This window comes from Echinops telfairi, unplaced genomic scaffold, assembly GCF_000313985.2.
Source record: "Echinops telfairi isolate 266 unplaced genomic scaffold, ASM31398v2 ScPeMD7_2;HRSCAF=8, whole genome shotgun sequence".
Taxonomy (NCBI): Eukaryota; Metazoa; Chordata; class Mammalia; order Afrosoricida; family Tenrecidae; genus Echinops; species Echinops telfairi.
Genome location: NW_022103898.1, coordinates 51,325,849 through 51,344,721, shown reverse-complemented (window position 1 = coordinate 51,344,721; position 18,873 = coordinate 51,325,849). Strand labels below are relative to the sequence as shown.

General features: G+C 34.5%; 1 protein-coding gene across 7 annotated transcripts in view; it reads right to left on the bottom strand.

Moving 5' to 3' along the window:
• PPP1R12A (protein phosphatase 1 regulatory subunit 12A) overlaps positions 1-18,873 on the bottom strand; it is a 180,446-nt gene that overhangs the window by 49,858 nt on the left and 111,715 nt on the right. For all 7 annotated transcript variants that reach the window (XM_045289240.1, XM_045289257.1, XM_045289252.1 and 4 more), the window contains exons 5-9: positions 17,684-17,828; positions 8,621-8,695; positions 7,658-7,746; positions 7,352-7,512; positions 2,810-2,934 (exon numbers count right to left, since the gene is read on the bottom strand). In XM_045289240.1, coding sequence (XP_045145175.1) covers positions 2,810-2,934; positions 7,352-7,512; positions 7,658-7,746; positions 8,621-8,695; positions 17,684-17,828 — 595 coding nt within the window. The remainder of the gene's footprint in view (positions 1-2,809; positions 2,935-7,351; positions 7,513-7,657; positions 7,747-8,620; positions 8,696-17,683; positions 17,829-18,873) is intronic.

Here is an 18,873-nt window from a genome sequence, read left to right as displayed (position 1 = left end):
TATTTGATTTACAAATAAGGAATCCTACTTCGCGGAATTTCATTTATCACGGTAGGGTCTAGAACCGATTAACCGCGATAAACGAGGGTTCACTGTACATTAAAAATAAAGCTCAAATATTCAGTAGAATTTCAAGATTTTAAACCCTAAAAACATGCCTTTATCTGCTCATTCTTTTAATTACTCCTCAAATTTGTAAAACAATTGGAAGGAAACAATCCTTTGGTTAAGAGAAACAATATGGAAGAAAACTTACTTGGATAAATTTAAGAAAGAAAATTCAGCAACTTTGATGCTGTAAATGGGAATTTTTTTCTTAAAAGATTGAAACAATGTAATCTTTAAAATAATTTATGATGCTTGAAACTGAAAATAAAATGTAGATTCTGGATATGGAAATTATAGAAGCACATGAGTGTTATTACACCAATTTAAGTATCTAATCAGAATAAGAAATAAATTTGAATCAAAATTTTATAGTAAAAGCATTATTGGATCCCTGTCAACCAAATAAAAACCAAATTCATTGCTGTGGAGGCAATTCCAAATAACAATATCCCTTCAAGACAGAACTCTCACAGGATTTCTAAGGCTATAAAATTTTATGGAAATAGATTGCTATTATCTTTTCCCATGGAGCTGCTAGTGGGTTCAAACTACTGACTTTGCAGTTAGCAGTTGAGCACTTAACCACTGGGCTATCAAACACCGTTTATATTCAATAAATGAAGTAGGAATATAGAAGTTGCTATAAAATACTATAAATCTGAGCACAATTGGGAAAAATAAAATGGAACAGAAAACGTGTATTGTAATTATGTGAATTTAATATAAGGGGATTTGTACAAATACTTATTCTCGCCCAGATATTCCAACAAAATGAAGTTTATAGGATCTTCAGATAATCCTATAGTCCTATACAGTGCCAAATTTAGTACTTTCTGAAGAATTATATGATGGCTCTAAAATGAAATTATATGTTAACATAGTTTAACAACTACTTGACATGATTATGGCAGCTTTTAAAATTCTGCAGATGACCTGCTTTCCAAGAGTTTCATTTTAAAAGGAAGTTAGATTCATAGAAAGAGAGCAACAAAATGGAAATGAGAATGCCGATTCATAATGAAAAAATGTAACTAACAGTTATAATTTGTAATATCTGTATAAAAATTATTTAATGAGAATGTGCTATGTAAGCTTTTACCCAAAGCAGTATAACTTTTTTTAAAAAAGCATTCATTTAACAGCACACTTAATTATGATCATATGGGTAGGTGCTCTGATTTAATCCAAGAATCCTTTTACCTCCCAGTTCCAAAACACATCCTAAGATCACAGTTTCTTGTTACATAAACTGCATAATACTGAAACTCACATATCACCACTAAGAATTTACATTACTGCTTCCTGAAGAAAAAGTTTTAGAAGAGGAATAGGACAAGTAGTATGAACTTAAAGACCCACATTTTGAACCCTTTGATCAAATCAAACAATAAGCAACAATGACAATGTGACAGAAAAAAGATGGGGTTTTTAAATCATTCATCAAACTCCTGAAAACACAGTAATGTCCCAGAAGTAGCAAAATAAGTAGCAAAAAAGCACAGGCATGACAATTAAAGGCCATGTGCGAACCTTGACTGGATCCTTCCTTGATTTAAATAAGCAAATAAAGAATTAAGACATTATCAGGAAGACAACTGGGAAAACAAGAATATGGTTTGTAAATCACAACATATTAGTATTACATCAAAACGAAATATTCAAAGTATGACAATTTAATTGTGGGAATAAAGGATAACATTTTTGTATTTTGGAGCAACAAGCTCAAATTATTTAGGGGTGAAATGCCATGAAACCTGTAACCAATTGCCAATTGCTTCAACAAAGAAAAATCTGTGTTCAAAGAGGGAAACGCGTGTGCTCCTTAAGGTAAGTAAGGGACCGGGAGGAGAGGTTTATATGGGGACATGAAGGTCAAAAAACCTTCACCTCTTATTTGGGTTAAAGATGTACATGTTCTAGAATGGCAGGGAGAAAGCAAGTCTTTAGAAAAATCAGCATACGAGTTTGAAAACACTACTGTGGTGGAAAACAGAAAGAGGAACAAAGAACAGAAAGAGAAGAAATAAAACTAATATCGAGGAGTACTAACATCACTGGCTAGAATCTTTTTCCCAATAAACCCTTACAATAAATGTGCACTTTCTTTTTCGCCTCCGTATTTTGCTGTTGCAGACAGGGATATGGTAATTGACTTTTTCAAAGTTAAAACAACTAACAAGCTACAGCCAGAAACTGACCTCTGGTGTGTCTCATCAAAGATCATGCTTTTGCTGCCTTGCCACAGTTATATGCCTAGAACGTGTATTATGAATTAGAAAATCAAGATTCTAGTTCTCTCTCATTGGCTTGTGGTAGTAATTTTTGTGTTGCATTTATTTACTTGTGAAATTATCAACATGTCATCTTACTTAACAGATAATTGATTTAGAATGAGGTTTTCCAAAAATTATAGTTCAGAAGTAAAAACAACCATATTAGTTATAAAATTTTCTAATTATCTGCTAATTATTTTTCACAGCTGCAAATTGCACAAACTGCAAAAGAAGGAAAGAAAAACAATTCAACGTGGTCCAGAAAAAATATCATTCAAATCAGACAGAAAAATATATTCTTATTCTAAAACCTGAAATATTAGAATAAACTAAATATATAGAATTATTTTAAGAACTTAGTTCACATAGTACCAGAACAGAATATACATATTTTTAGCAAGTATAATTTTCAAGAAATACAAAATTACCTTTTTCATAGGTGACGTAGGTGTTGCCTGACCAGCTGTCACAGCAGGAGTTGTGACTGCTACGGGAGCCGCTTGTGTACTAGAAGTATTGACATTAGTTACAGAAGCCATGGGTTTTGTCTTATCTATTAAAAAAATATAAAAACAAAATTTTGTTAACACTCATTTGCTGGGGAGATACCGTTCTACACCTTTGGGAATAAACAGTGCTTTAAAGTCGATGAGATATTCATATTCATCACACTACCTCGTTCCCTATGTTTGATCAGTTTTCCAAAGAAATCTCGAGTCATTCTTCTTATATGCTACTCTATACATATCAACTCACTCTTACCTATGGAGCAAATATAAACCTCCCATTAATGATTTATCCGATTCTGCCATCCACTTGTACTTCTGACATCTGTAAGATGGCTTAACAGGGGAAAAGTAGAATATATTGAACTATACCAAAGGTCATGGTCAAATTAATGCATTTAAAAAGCAATGTAACCTTAGTTATTTGAATAAATGGAATGAATTAAAATCAGTCTAATATATTTTTTCTTACTATTAATATTTATTTTCATTCAACATAGGTTTTGCCATAAGTACAAATCATGTATAACCTAACTAAATCTCTTTCCTATAAAACAAATCCACCTAACCATGGAGAAGGTCATTTAATAGATTTATTTTCTTGATATGAGCATTTCAGCAGTGTGCAGTGAATGTGAATGTGAAATGTGAAAACAAAATATGTTAACTGCGGAGTTTATTACATTCCGCTGCGAGAAATATATAATTGTCGAGATAAATAAAATCTGTGGTATTTTAGGAATAGAAGAATGAATTAAATGCAAGGAATAGAATGAAATACAAACTAAAGTAAAAAACAAAACAAAATGACTTCAAACAGTAAAAGAATTCAATGTATTTTTTCTATTTTTCTTGGTTTAAAACTTTTAGTAAAATCTACATAGTAAACAGTATGTGTACATACATATAGACATTTAAGTTTGGTGAAAATAATAATGAAACAAATATCATGTATCCACAACTCAACTTTAAGTAAACATTATCAATACTGTTGAAAATGCCAAAATTTGAGTTCAATGGAAAGATAAAATCTAAGCTCTAGAGGGGAAAAAAAAAATCCCTAAAAACCAAAATATGCTCACCCCCGCACCCCTCGTCCTAACGAGCCACCAAATTTATAAATCATTTGGGAGACAAAGCCCTTTGAAAAGTTCCTATTTTCATTTGGTTTATAAGAAAGTAAAAAAGGTTTAGAAATTTAGAAATACAGCTGTAGCTCTATGGGAAAATTTCTGCTTTCTCAAGCTTGCCAAATAAAGTACGATGAAGTCTTGCTGATACTTAAAAAGAAAAAAAAAGCGAGAGAAGAAACCAAACAACACTTACATGGATGGGTTAATTCTTGAGACAGAGTCAAATTTTCCTGGCACAACTAACCACTAACAACAGGAAGAACAAAATTACCATAGCACAATACTTGAAACGAACATTTAAAGTTCAGTTGTGAGAGACCAAGCAGATGGTGACGGGCATGCTCAATCACCAAACAGGGGGACTGAAAGAATACAGTCTGATAGTAATTAATTATATTTTAAATTGAGTTTGAAGAACTATGCAGATTATTTAGTCTAATTCTTGTTCTTTTAGAAGTTAAGAAATTTCAGCCTAGGGAAGCCAGATTTGCTAGCTGGTGACAAGACTGATCTAAAATTGAAGTCTTTTGCTAGCTTTAAAGAACCCTTTGAAGCCTAACAAAGTATATTACATATACAGAGCCTAGGAAGAAAAAGTGAAATAATAATAACTTAGAAATAACTAGAAGAGACGCCTGGACTTCTAGTTCTCATATTACCAGAGAAGAAGAAGAACTGACACACCAGTTAGGACTCCTGGGTTCTAACATGGCTTTGTTGTATACACACCCATAATTTGATTTGTAGTATTATATTTAGATATTGAAGGTTCAGGAAAAAGATTAAGTAAAATAATCATATATCTGTGTGAAAGTATACAGATCCAATGACATTTCATTTTTCACAAAATGCACAAGGATCATAGCACTAATTTAATGGAAGCGATAAGCACTTAAATTGTTCATGTGCCCCCTTAATTATGTACTATCTTGTTATCTGATATTACATATTTACAACAATAATAAAAGCATCTACTATCCGGCTATCTGTGCATTAACAACCTAACATCTGACAGTAATGAAGAGGCAAAGTGAAGTTGTCTGTGATGGTAAAGTTAGGTGTCAGCTCACTGGCTATGATTCTCAGTGTATGGAAAGTACATACGAGTGTCATTTGGCAGTTATATTATTATATAATTTAGCAGTTATCTAATAATGCAGTCACTGATTTTGTAATCTGATGTGGTCATCCTCCATTTTCGCATAATGTTGACTTTCACCTAACAACCAAGCCTTTAGAACCTAACCATGTTGATAAGTGAGGCGAGGATGTATTTAAGTGAGTTTAATTTTATGCAATTATTATATTAGATTGAACAGTTATTTTACACCAATTTATTTTCATAAAGTATATAAAAAGGTACTATTAACCTGACTTTACAGATGAGAAATCTGAGAGTAAATATATTACCTACATATACAATTACATGAATGAGGCAACCCATGTTCTTAAACACTATGCATGTTGATTATCATATACTTTGCTCTCATTAAATATGCTTTAATTTGTATATCCTACAAGTAAATGATAACCTTCAGTGATTATCTGATGTAGGGAGCTCTCACTTAAGTAAAAGATATGCTGAGTTCCTCATGAACAATGGGGCAGCAATGAGCAAAAATTTCAATCTCTGAGTAACTGGCATCTAGAACTTTATGTAGTTCATAAATGTTTTGTGTATTATTGAAAAATGATTTCTACTTTGTTAATAAGCTCCAAGAAAAAAAATAACATTACCCACATAAAATTCTTGCCTATATCTGTACAGAAACAGAATTGTCAGTACGTTCCATTAGTGTCTCACATTTTCCAGAGGAAGCATTTTGCTAAGTAAATTAAACAGACCCAAAGTCGTGTTGTTTCCAGAGGAGATGGGTTTACCAATGGTTGCCAATTTGGTCTGGGTATCGATGATTGTGTTTTCACTAATCAAACAATCTTAGTAGTTTAGATGGCAATATGCTACATACAAAGGGGTTTCAAAGTTTCACAAAGGTATTCCCTTATCTTTGAATTACATTTTACCATGAATTTTTTTAAGCAACACATACTCCCCCCCCCCCCCCCCGCCCATAATATAAAATAACAAAACATCAATGAAAATGGTATATTTTCTTCTGGTAAAATTATATGTTAAAATGCCAGGTTATAGACCTAAAACACGGCAATAATGATATCAAATGCTGTTAAAAAGTCCTGACTCATAAACTAAGACAGCATAAGAAGGTGTTAATGAATGCAATTTGGTAAACAAAACCTTTAAAAACATGTAGGCCACAGGGGAAATAATGCAGAAATTAGAACAGAAGCAAAGTTATACAAATTGTTATAGTGACTTTGTAAAGCAATATGGTAGCGTCTAAGAAATTGGAAAATGTTTGCACCATGTATCTCAAAAATGCAATTTCTAAGTATATCTACTATAGAAAAAACACTTTGTATGGATACACCAGAAGGCATACAAATGATCACTGCAACATGTGCTATGTGCAACAACAAAAATTAGAAAATTACTGTTTATTAGAATGAAATGGATACATGTAATGGAATGCTATAAAACCACTACAGGAACAAATTAGGTAGAAAAAAACATTAAGGCAGAAATAGATATAAACAGACCTAAAAATGAAATCTTTTGAATGAAAATCAAGTAGCAGAAACATTTTAGGAATATTAAAATATGACAAAGGAGTATACAATGAACTACGGGACTGCGGAAACAAACACATGAATGAGATTGCTTTGGGAAGGAAAGAAAGCGAGTGGCCTAGGGCTAGTAGTTACAGATGACAAAATGTTTTCATTTTACATGAAGAAAAATGTGAATAAACAGCTAAATGTCAACAGTGATTAAGTCTTGGTAGTTGGAATATGAGTGCTTATTATTTCTCTCTATATTTAAAACTTTAACTATATTATATTTAAAAGTATCATAAAAAATTAACCCTTTTCCTCCCCCATCCAAGGAAAGCCTTTGATGCTCAATTTTAATACCAGTTTTCAGCTTAACCTGGCTTCTTGGATTCCTGGGACTCAGAAAATCAGCATTCCTGTGGTAGAAATCCATTCACACCTTATCTGCACCATCCTAAGGGAATCTTAAAAGTCACTCCCTCCAACCCCGCCCCCAATCTAAAAATATAGGCTATAACAAATCTCTAGGTGATGAGAGATTAATAAATTTACAGCTATATTAAGCTCCTAATATTAACTGAAAGGTAATTTATGGCTTGGCTGATATCAAACAAACAGCAGATCTATCTGGACAGTATGATCTCATCTTACTTTACACTGCATCACAATTTGACCCTCTTTATCCTTCCAATTTTACCTGTTTCAGCTTCTGATTCTGAGTCATCTTCTTCATCTTCTTCACTAGAGCAGCTAGATTCATCTTTCTTTCCTTCTTCTTCTTCTTCATCCACCTTTTCTTGCTCCAGAGACTCAATACAGGATGCATTCTTCTCTGGCTCAATAATCAATGTCTCTTTGCTATGGAAGGAAATGAGCCTTCAAATAATTTTGAACACAAGATAACAAACACATGTTACCTAGATCTTTAAAATCAAATAATCACTTCTGTGGCCCAGATGCTAAATTATTCTAACAACAAATCTCAATTTACTGTTTTACTTACTTCTTAAAGGTCTTTTGTGACTGATTATTGTCTATATTAGCTGTTGATTCAATTAGTGGAGATTTTTTATCTCGTTTTTCACTATGGAGCTATACAAAATTGAACAAAAAAGGAAAAAAGAACAACATTAAAACAATATCAATTAGTATAAGATCAAATTAGTTTTATAAATATTAAGGAAAACAAGCAGTTTCAAAACAAGTTTCAAAAATAAAACAAGAAACTTATTAAGATTAGTATTTTACCTGTAAAGAGAAGGTCTTGGTAAAGAAAGGAGACTAGACAGTTAAAAGCAGCTCTATGCAGGACTAAGTTGGATTTTTTAAGAGTCCTCCAACGTTTCCATTTAGAGAGCTACTAACCACTTACAATGTCTAATCGTATTTTATTTAGGTATCTGTGTCCTAGTTATACAGCTCCTACTTTGTCTAGGATCTGTTAGTAGAAATCTGAGGCCTTATAAAAGGATCCAAGTTCAAATAAATGTTTAAAACTTGGGGGATTAAAAAAAAAGGCATGTTATTCTTGGGAAAACATACATTACACAGGTATTCAATCATTACGGGAAGAAAACAGAAACGTGAACAAGGAACACGGAAGGCTGACCATCAATAACACTTGTTTCTTTTCTCACTGCCATTTGATTATTCGAAATAACTTAAACCCCCAAATATAAAACATCACAATAATAGTGTTTCAAATGCCTGAAATTCAAAGCTACTATTTGCTAAGAGTAAGGTGACCAGACGTCCCGCTTTTGGCAGGACAGTCCCAATTTTTGGCATTTTAAAAAAGTCCCGCTTTTTGGAAAGAATGCACGACAAGCTAGGGAATGGTATATTTGGTCCATATAGACCAAATTTATAATCAAGAACATCCCCCCGCTCCCCGGTCAGTGGTGTCCCGCTTTAAATCTGGTCACCTTATAATAGAGGTTAATTTTTAGACAGTTGTCAAACATACCAGATTTTGTTTCTTTTGCAACTCTTCTAAATAGCCTAAAATGTCTTCATCTGCAACATCAAAGGCTGTCTGGCCCTATGTAGGAAACAAGAGGGATGGTGTGGTCTTAAGTCATTAATCATACAATGGCTCTGGTGATTCTGTATGACACACATGAAGAGAGATTAGGTAACATTTTTAGGGTAGTCTTCAGTGACATCATACATATATGGCTCTAAGGAGATGCATGAGAAATCTAGATGACACACTTCTGTGCGTGCCTGGCTAAGCTCCAATATATAACTCACAACTCACAAATTCAATGACTGGTGTATAGAGAGTTGTACATCCATCATCACAGTAGTTTTTAGAACATTTTAATTACCCCTCACAAGATACATTAGACCCTTTAGCAATCACTCTCCATTCGCCCCATCCCTCTAACCCCATCTTCACAGCTGAGGTAACCACTATTCCACTTTATCTTTATGCTGTTGTTGGTTCTTATGAATAGCAATCCTAGGAACAACAAAACAAAATTCTACCACTGACCCACACTAATTATTCCATGTCAAAACAAACAAAACTACATGACTCAAAGTCTGGTCCTGCACCATCCTCACAACTGCTATGTTCCATCCGTGCCTATTGTTACAGCTGCTGTGTCAATTCATCTTATTGAGGACCTTCCTCTTCTTAACTGATCCTCTGTATCAAACAAATGTCCTCCTCAGGGAATGTGCCTCCTGAGATATGGCCAAGGTCTCACCATTTTCATTCACTTCTAAGGAGCATTCTTGCTACCATTTTTCCAAGAGAGATCTGTTTGATCTTCTGGCAGCACACAGTATAGTCAGTATTCTTTGCTGACTATACCATAATTTTAATGCAAAAATGCATAATCACTCTGCCTTATTATCCAATCTTTGCATGCCTCAGAGGCACATATTACTCTTCCAGACGAAATCTTGGATTTTAAACATTTTAAAGAGGCCTTTTGCAGATTTTCCCAGTGCAATTTATTACTTCAGCTTTCCTGGATGAGGACTGTGAATCCAAGTAAAATGAAACCCTTTGAACAACTACATCTTTTATCACTCTTTATGACATTGCTTGTTGGTCCAATTGTGAAGACTTTTGTTTTCTTTATCCTAAAGTGTAATCCCTCATATGCTTGAAGTATATGCTTCAAGTCCTTTTTGCTTTTAGCAAGCAAGGCTGTGACACCTGCATATCTCAGGTTGTTAATGAGCCTTCCTTCAATTCTAATCCCACGCTTTTCCTCACAGCCCAGTTTCTTGGATTAGTTGCTCAACATACAAACTGAAGCAATGTGGTGTAAGGATGTAAGTGTGACACACACCTTTCCTGATTTTAAACCACATAGTATCCTCTTAATAACTATACATAGTGATGAATTTCACCCCCTACTGCTGGTAGTAGACATTATAACTGAAACAACTGGTCCAAGATTCCAGAATGTAAAAAGTTCATTATTTAAAATATACTCTCTTTTGTATGCCGACTGGGATGCTCATTTTCTTCAGGAAAATGCTTTCTCACCTAGAAAATACATCATCCTAAAGGAAGTTCACTTTCTTTCATAACAGTACTTTTGTAGACTGGTAGTTATTGTTATTCAGTCACTGACTCATGGCAACTCCATGTACAACAGGGTTTTCACTGGCTAATTTTTGGAATTAAATCACCTGATTTTTCTTCCTAGTCTGTTTTATTCCGGAACTTTCACTGAAACCTGTTCACCACCTTAGCAACACATAAGCCTCCAATGACAGATGTGGGTGATAATTGTATTTAAGAAGCACTGACTAGGAATTGAACCTGGGTCTGCTGAATATAAGGAGAGAATTCTATAACGGACACACACACTAATTATTCCATGTAAAAATAAACAATACTAGAATTCTCAATTCTACTCCAACGTGGTATATTGACATCTACTTTTATGAAAGCTATGTTTCCAATCACTTTATCTGAGGGATCCACATGCACATATCTACTCAACCATGTAACTGAAAATATGAGTGGAGGAATGTTGGGGTGCTGCAATCCCTCAAGGTAAGAGGAAGCATAGAGTGGATATATGGAAATAATAAACCTTTTTTATATAAGGAACTTGAACATACAAGGATTGGTATCTCTGGGAGTCATTGTATTGCCTAAGCCACTGCTTAAAAAGCAACTGTATAAGCTACCCAATACCCAAGCTGATTTTCCCTTGATAATTTAAGAGGCAAATCTATCCTTCCCCACTCAGTCCAAAAGAAAATGTTTTGGACTTTAATGAACTTTAAAAGTCTTGCCCTTGAGTAATAGAAGGCAAGGATTAAATTTCTAAAGAATGAACTGTTCACAAATAAAAAATTTGGCTTAAAATTTTAACTGTCCGTTAGATTAGCATCACATGTAAATTTCAGGTAGCCTTTATCCACTCTGTAAAAATCACCTTTACAATGTTAGATAGCAATTTACAAGTAAATTGTGCTCAAGGTCATGTTTTGTGCAGAAACATGGAACTCACTGACTTTAAATATTATTTAAAAAAATGTATCAACCCCCCCTCAAAAAATAAATAAAAATTTATCAACCCCCTCACAAGTGAATTATTCTACCTTAAAATTTGTTTTGGATTGTCAATAAAATTTAAGAAGAGTTAAATGCAGTGGAGTTACTTTAATAAGAACTTAAAATTTTTTTCTCACTTTCTTCCTTGATAAATGAGTCTACTTTAGAAACAGCAGCTGATAGAGGATAAAAACTGGAGTAAAATATAAACAGAAAATATGTAATTAAAAAGAAAATCACACCAATCCACTTAATTCAATAATTTAACTACGCTCTTTAAATATTTTTAGCACAATTATGAAGTTAATAATTTAAAATTATGAACATTAATTAAATCATAATCACAATCAGGCTATTGTGCTTCATTAATTAGATACAAACACTATGTGGCAGAAAGCACAGCATTGAAGGCAATCTGGAAATAATCGAGAAGGCACATTACTAGAGTAAGAGAGAAGAAACTTCTATGAACTATGTTAAAAAGAAACAAAAGACTACTTAAAGGAATATTTCTGGTCATTTTACCAGTCAGACTAGAGGATAAATTCAGAGGCTTTTCATTCTTCTTTTCTTACATTTCCTAAGTGAAATGCTTATGCAGATATGATCTCTCCCTTAAAATTCACAACCATCAATGAAGCACTTAAGTACGAGGGGTAAGCCCCCCAAAAAACAGAAAAGAAAAAAAAAGCTCTGATGGGTGGAGCTTTCATAGTATGAAATCCCCGCACCCCTGCCAGGTGAGCATCAAGCCACTAACTCCCTCTGAGTTAGTGCAACCAGTGCTGTTGCCTGGGAAGGTCCTCTGGTAACAGTGAATTTTTTTGTAACAGCAGTTTGGTTCAAATCTAGTTTTTTGGGATGGCCGACTTAAGAGAACTGCATAAGGCTATGTAACAGACAAAAATACTGACTCAGTGCATTCGTCCACCAGGTCAGACTGTTAACCAAGCTTTCTATTTAAAGGTCCTGAGAAGATTGCATAACAGTGTGCAACCAAAAAAAGGCCTGGTTTATGGCAGATGAGGGACTAATTTTGCCAACACGACAATGCACCTGCTCATGCAGTCACCTCCACAGCCTTCTCCACGTGCCAGTTTTGGTAAAAAAACAACATGCCTCTCTTGCCCCATGCACCTTACTCATCTGACCTCACTCAGTGTGACTTCTTTTTGCTTCCAAGAATAAAGAGGGACATGAAAGTACAGCAATTTGATGACTTAGAAAAGGTGAAGAAAAAAACAAAAGAGGTGTTGTCAGTCATCCAAACAGATGAGTTTGAAAAATGTTTCCAAGAATGGACTCACAGATTTGACAAATGTATTATGTGTATAAAGAGGACTTTGAAGGTGTAAGCTTGTTTTGTAAAAAAAAAAATTAAATACACAGCTCTGAAAAAAGCAAAAATCCTGGTTTTTTGGGGGGGGTACTCCTCGCATTATGATTTCCATAGTACAAATGAGGAAACTGAGACTCTGATGCCATGTTAAGCTAAGGCCATGCAGACAGTGATGGGAAAGTGAGACTAGATTTTGGTCTCCATTGCATTAGTACGTCATTTTGTCTTTTCAAGAAATAAGAATAACCTCACATACAATCAGAAACAAAATTCTTTGCATCTGTAATAACAGAAACAAATTTAAATGTTATTCATTTAAATCTCTATTGACAGGTGATTCAAAATTTCCTGGAATCATGATAATGTGTTAGAGAAAATTCCAACTAGAAAGGCATCCTACTTAATATGGGTGATATTTGGGTACATTCTAGTAACATTCTTTTAGTAAATTAAGAAAAAAAAACAACACTTTCCTATTTAAAATCTGTATCATAATGGTTATAATTAAAATGATAGTAAGTATGCTTTATAGCATAGATCCTCAAACTTATCTGGCATACTGTCCCCCTTTCAGGAAAAAAACCCCAAATGACTCTGCACCTGGCTGGCAATGAAAACTTTTGTCCAATAGCCCACAATCCGGGGGATATGTGTAGGCATCTATCTGCTTTTGCAGCTCCCCCTGGGTGAGTCCAGCTCCCCTTAAAGGACGGGTGGTACTGTACTACTTTACAGCTTGTTAAGTTAAAAAATGAGACAAAAATCACTAAATATTTTAGAATAATTTCCCTACTTTGTAGACTTTAGAATGTTCTGTGATGTGGATTGTTATTTTCTAAATCATACATTCCTCCCAGTTATTTTCTATTATGCAAATATGCACTTAACTCTGATAGTATCTTACTTTTTTAAAAATCGTTTTATTAGGGGCTCATACAACTCTTATGACAATCCATATACACATCAATTGTGTAAAGCACATTTGTACTTTTTTTTCAAAATCATTTTAATAGGGTCTCATACAACTCTTACCACAATCCATCCATCCATCCATTGTGTCAAGCACTTTTGTATGTTTGTTTCCCTCATCATTCTCAAAACATTTGCTTTCTACTTGAGCCCTCGGTATAGTATCTTACTTTTTAAAACTAATTTTTATAGGAACTTTAGTTAGTTATATCATATTATAAATTCACAATCACTAATAATGAAAACGGAAGATAAATCCTAACAAATATAGATAAAATCATATTATATTAAAAATTAAGAGAAAATCTTATAAAAATAGAACATTTTTTCATTACCAAAGAAGCTAAAAAAATACTAGGGTACAACTATAACATGAAAGCCAGTAGAACACTATACATGTAGTTTCTCATTATGAAGAGAGATCACTAGGATCTTCTTTTTTGAGAGGAAGAAATAACCTTTAGATAATATTTAAAATCATATTTTTACAACTCAAGAATTCATATCTGTAGGACAACAATAAAAGAGAAAATGAAAACTAAGAAAACAATGCAGGAGAAATTATAATTCAAAAGAAAAATTAGAAAAAAAATTACTGAAATTCCCTAATCATGTCCCAATTCTTCAAAATTCAGTTAACACCTTTATGTTGTCACTGTTGGTAGATACCATCTGGTTATAGTGACCCTTGCAGGGCAATAAATTATTTAATGTGGCTCTTCTAGCCAAAGTCTCTCAACTCATACCAAATGACTTTTTACTGCATGGGTCTGTTAAGAAGCTAGGGGAAGATATTGATAGGCTTCACCTGTGAGTATTTGTGAACCGGATTCACTGGAATGCCATCCTGCTGCATATACAATGAGCCCTCTGAGAAACAGTAGGAGGAAACTTATTACCAGCAAGAGTCAGGAGAAGAGTACATCTTCTGGACCCATGATCCCTGCAGAGCAAGCCTCCTGGATCCAGAAAACAGTTGTGTCATCAGAGGAGCAGTGGCAGAACCAGGAACCAGAATATGTAACAGAGGGATAGTCTGCTCAGCCCATGGAGCAGGTAAAGGTGAGTGCTTTGGAAAAGGGACACTAGCTTGTGGAGTAGAGTGCCTCTGGATACTTAATTGGGGGAGCTAGGCTTGCTGACCTAGGGAAGGGGAGCAGAGTGCCTTTGGGCTGAGGGTTCCTGGAGTGGAGTGTCTCGGGGTACGTAATTCAGAAAGCTGGATTTCCTGACCTACAGAACTTGAGCTGAATGCTTTCAGGTTGAGGCTTACAACTGGGAGGTATACCTTTGACCATCTATTGGCAGCCTTGAAAGATCTTTGTAACTTGTCCTGATGAAAAATTCTATCCTGAGTATTTTTTCATAGCAACCTGTTAACTTCTTATAAAAACCTTTTCATCATGAATTATGTTTGAGTTCTGTGTAGCCATTGCACTGGATATTAGAACTTAGATGTACAAGAAAATTCGAGTTAGGACAACACAACCCTATTTGTACCAGAACAAAACTCTGCCCATTTCTGAACTATCCTTACAATCATTGCTATGTCAATTAGTCTTTCTCTGGGGTTGCCTCTTTTCCACAGGTATTCTACTTTGTTAAGCATGATATCCTTCTCCAGGGACTGGCCCCTCCTAATGGTATGTCCAAAGTCTTGACCCATATCTGTAGGTCTTTATCACTAAATTAATCATATGAATGGAAAAAGTGTTTCTGGGTATGGTTTAAGTGAGAGCAAAGGATTCCAAGCTAAAGGTACTGGGTGGTAATTCAAGTGTCAATTAATTTACTTGGAAAAATCTCAAATGCAGGGTGAATTTGAACACAGACAAGGAAATAAATATTTTAAAAGTTGACTACAAAACAGACACTTGTCTAAAAATTTATATCAAGGTTTGTTACATATAAGTACAACCCTACATTTAAAGATGAATCATTCTCAATCATTTTTCATCTTGTTTACTATGTTTTCTTGTTTTATTTTCATTGGTCTTTTTGAAGTTATAATTATTTTATTGCCTGTATATGTATCTCTTATAAAATGCATAAATGAATCAGTTAATAAAGTACATACATATCTAGGGCTGAATCCCAGAAATAGGAGCTCAGAGGATTTATCTTCCTGATGTCAGTGAGAGGTCATAAGCCTGCATTATTATGATCAAACTCCAAGTACTTAACCTGTGGCGAATCCTAGGCATATGGCACATCACATTGAAGATCTTTTTGCAGCTCTACAATTAGAAATTGTTACCAGAGCAACCAATGCCAGATACTAAGTCAAGATAATGGACATAATAGAATTAGACTGACTTACTTAAATTAAGATGAGACTGCCTTAGAAACCTCTGCTAAGTCATTGACTACAATCTCCTCTAGCATGGTTAGTACAAGGGAAACTTGGCGGAGAGTTCAGAGTTATTCAGTTACTACAGGAGACATGTTTCGAGCTCTCCAGTAAGGATTGCTTAGATTCTTCCCTTACCCCTAAGTCTTCACACATAAGCTGAACAAGTGAGAAGCATTCTTTTTTCTGATTATGGTTTGGGTGAGAGTTCACAGAACAAATGAGTTTTCAATTCAACAATTTATATACGGTACACATTTTGTGTATAACACTAGTTGTAATTCTTCCCATTTTCTTCCCAGGTTTCCCATTTCTTGTTTGACCTTCCTTGTCACCTCTTCTTGTCTTCTGAGCTTTGTTTTTGGGCAAGTGCTGTCCTTTTGGTCTTGTGTGGTTGAGCATTATGTTGTTCACTCTGTCTGTTGCTTGGCTACAAGGTGAATTCCAGGATTGGGTTCGGTTCCAGGTTTAAACTAAGAGCCCCAGATTTTGGGGGTGGGGTGGATACCACTAGTCCCTATCAGAGGAGTAAAGCTTGGTTTTTGTTATGATTTTCAGTTTTGTTCTACATTTTTTGGCTCATTCTACCGAGGACCGTCTGTGGCTTTATCAGAGTGGGTGGTATCTGTAGCTGGACACCATTTAGTCCCCCTGTCAGAAAAACGGAGGCTGTGGTTCTTGCGGTCCATTAGTCCTTTGGACTACTAAATCTTTGATTTTCTTCAGTCTTCTTTCCTCAGGATGAGGAGACACAAATATGAGGGAGTGGGAGGTGACTAGCAAGAATACCGATGACTCAGATAACTGACTGATGCTATTTGAAAGGAAGTAGAGGAGAAAAACTCTAATAAGGAACTTAATACCCCTAAATAGTTTAATGAATTTATTTAACCACCAACAATAAACACCCTAGGTGACATTCTCGCCCTCCCTTGCTGCCTCATTCTAACCTGTAGCTCTTAGCTGCCACAGACTCAGTCTCTGTGACTCATGGCAATCTTATACACAAAGGGATTAAACAACTGATTTTTTCAGCAAGTAGATCACCAAGCCTTACTGCCTAGTTCATTTTAGTCTAGAAGTTCAATGAAATGTGCTAAACATCTTAATAACATGTAAGCCTCCCCTGGCAGATGACTGGCAGCTATCCTTAAGGGTGTACTAGTAAGAAATTAAACCTAGGGGTCTCAAGCATGCAAGGAGCGAATTCTACTGAGCCACCAGTGCCCTTTCATTTTACCTAACTGAGTGATACTAATCGTTTGCCTCACTGTTTTCTCATTTGTAAAACTAAGAAGATTGATGTTGAATCTTTATAGTTTAATCTGACCTAAAACTTTGACTTGTATCTTAATTGTCATAAGAAGCCATTACACATGCTGCTTAAGAAATTACTATAGATAGGATGCAACCTTTCACTCAATAAAGAGAGACTTGATCAGAAAAAAAAAAAAGAAATGACTATAGTATGCTACTATTAAGATTATTGGCTGGAGAATTTGAACTACCTTTCAAAATATGCTCTAACTCACAAATGCAGTGATGGCAAAAGCCACTTATAGAAATGCAAGAATTTCCTAATTGATGAACAAAGAATACACTAACTGAAGTAACAAAAGTGCCTCTGTGTTCATAGTAATTTAATTACTGGAAGAGAAATATTTCTTTTTAATTAAAAGGCCAACACAACTTTATATGGTAGCTAAAACCACATCATTAATAATAAAATGATTAGAAATATAGTTAGGAAAATATAACATTATATAATTTATATTGCTATCACACTTGAGGCTAAAACTACATTTAAAAGTTAAAATATTTAAAATGTGTAAAATCCTACCACTTTGTTGACCATCTCCATATCACACAGATTGTCCACTAAAATTCGACAGGCTTCTTCTTTACTCCAATGAGCTGCAGCATGAAGAGGTGTCCAGCCATCATAATCTTTAATATTAACATCATAGCCTGCCTGTATTAAGAGTCTGAAGAAATTATAGTAAATTAGATCATTAAAATCAAGAAAAGACCAAGCACAATCAGCAGCTTTATACCATGCATGTTAACCAAAATTTGCAATATATGCTCTTTTAAGAATTCAAATCTTCCATCTCCTCAACATTTCAGTAGGCAAATAGAGTAATTCTCAGAAAACCCTGGGGGAAACAATGGAGTCAATGCCAAATAATGCATTCAGCTTCAATTAAGTTCAAGTGATGGTATATCTTATGGTTCTTTGTGGCACTAATTAATCCTTATTAATATGATTTATAATTAAAATTTTAACAGAAAAAGTCTATAATGTTTCAATGTGAGACTAAAAGCTATTGGATCAACCTGTATTTAAAACTGACTTATTATAGGAGCCATATTTAAGATAGCCACATGGTATCATAAGTTGTATTAACAAGGCTATCATCTCAGGCTAAATGTGTTCTACAAATATCCTGGAACCCAACAAGTTATTCTGTAGTGTTTTTGTTGACATGCAGTTGCAGCTCTAGCTTGTGACACTTCCCTTGAGTTTTGATCTACCATGAGAAATCTTCACAGGAAAATGACAATCTAACTGTTAGGAACAAATCAAAGCAAAACAAATAATCCAAGAGATTCTGTCTATTTTTCTGCAGCAGTAGAAAGCAGATATTCTAATAATCAACAAAGCTAGAGAACAGGAGTACTTCGTAAACACAATGCAGAACTGCATAGATTGTTAGTATGCCCTTCCAAATGTATCTTGGCATCCATCTTTATTTACTTAGAAAATAAGCTCACAAAGAGCAAAGAATGGGTCTATAAGTTGCACGCAGCACAGCCCCACACACGCAGGCGAACACTAGTTTACAATTTATGAAATTTTATTGACCTTTACCTTACTTTCCAAGAAGTTGAACTTGAAGAGGCCTTCTTTTTACCTACAGGAGGTGGTAGTGATAGCTAGTATAACTCTTCATTTGTTTATGTGTTAAGAACTGATCCCCCACATCTAACAATACTAAGGCAGCTGCAGTTCTTTTTTTTTTCTTCTTT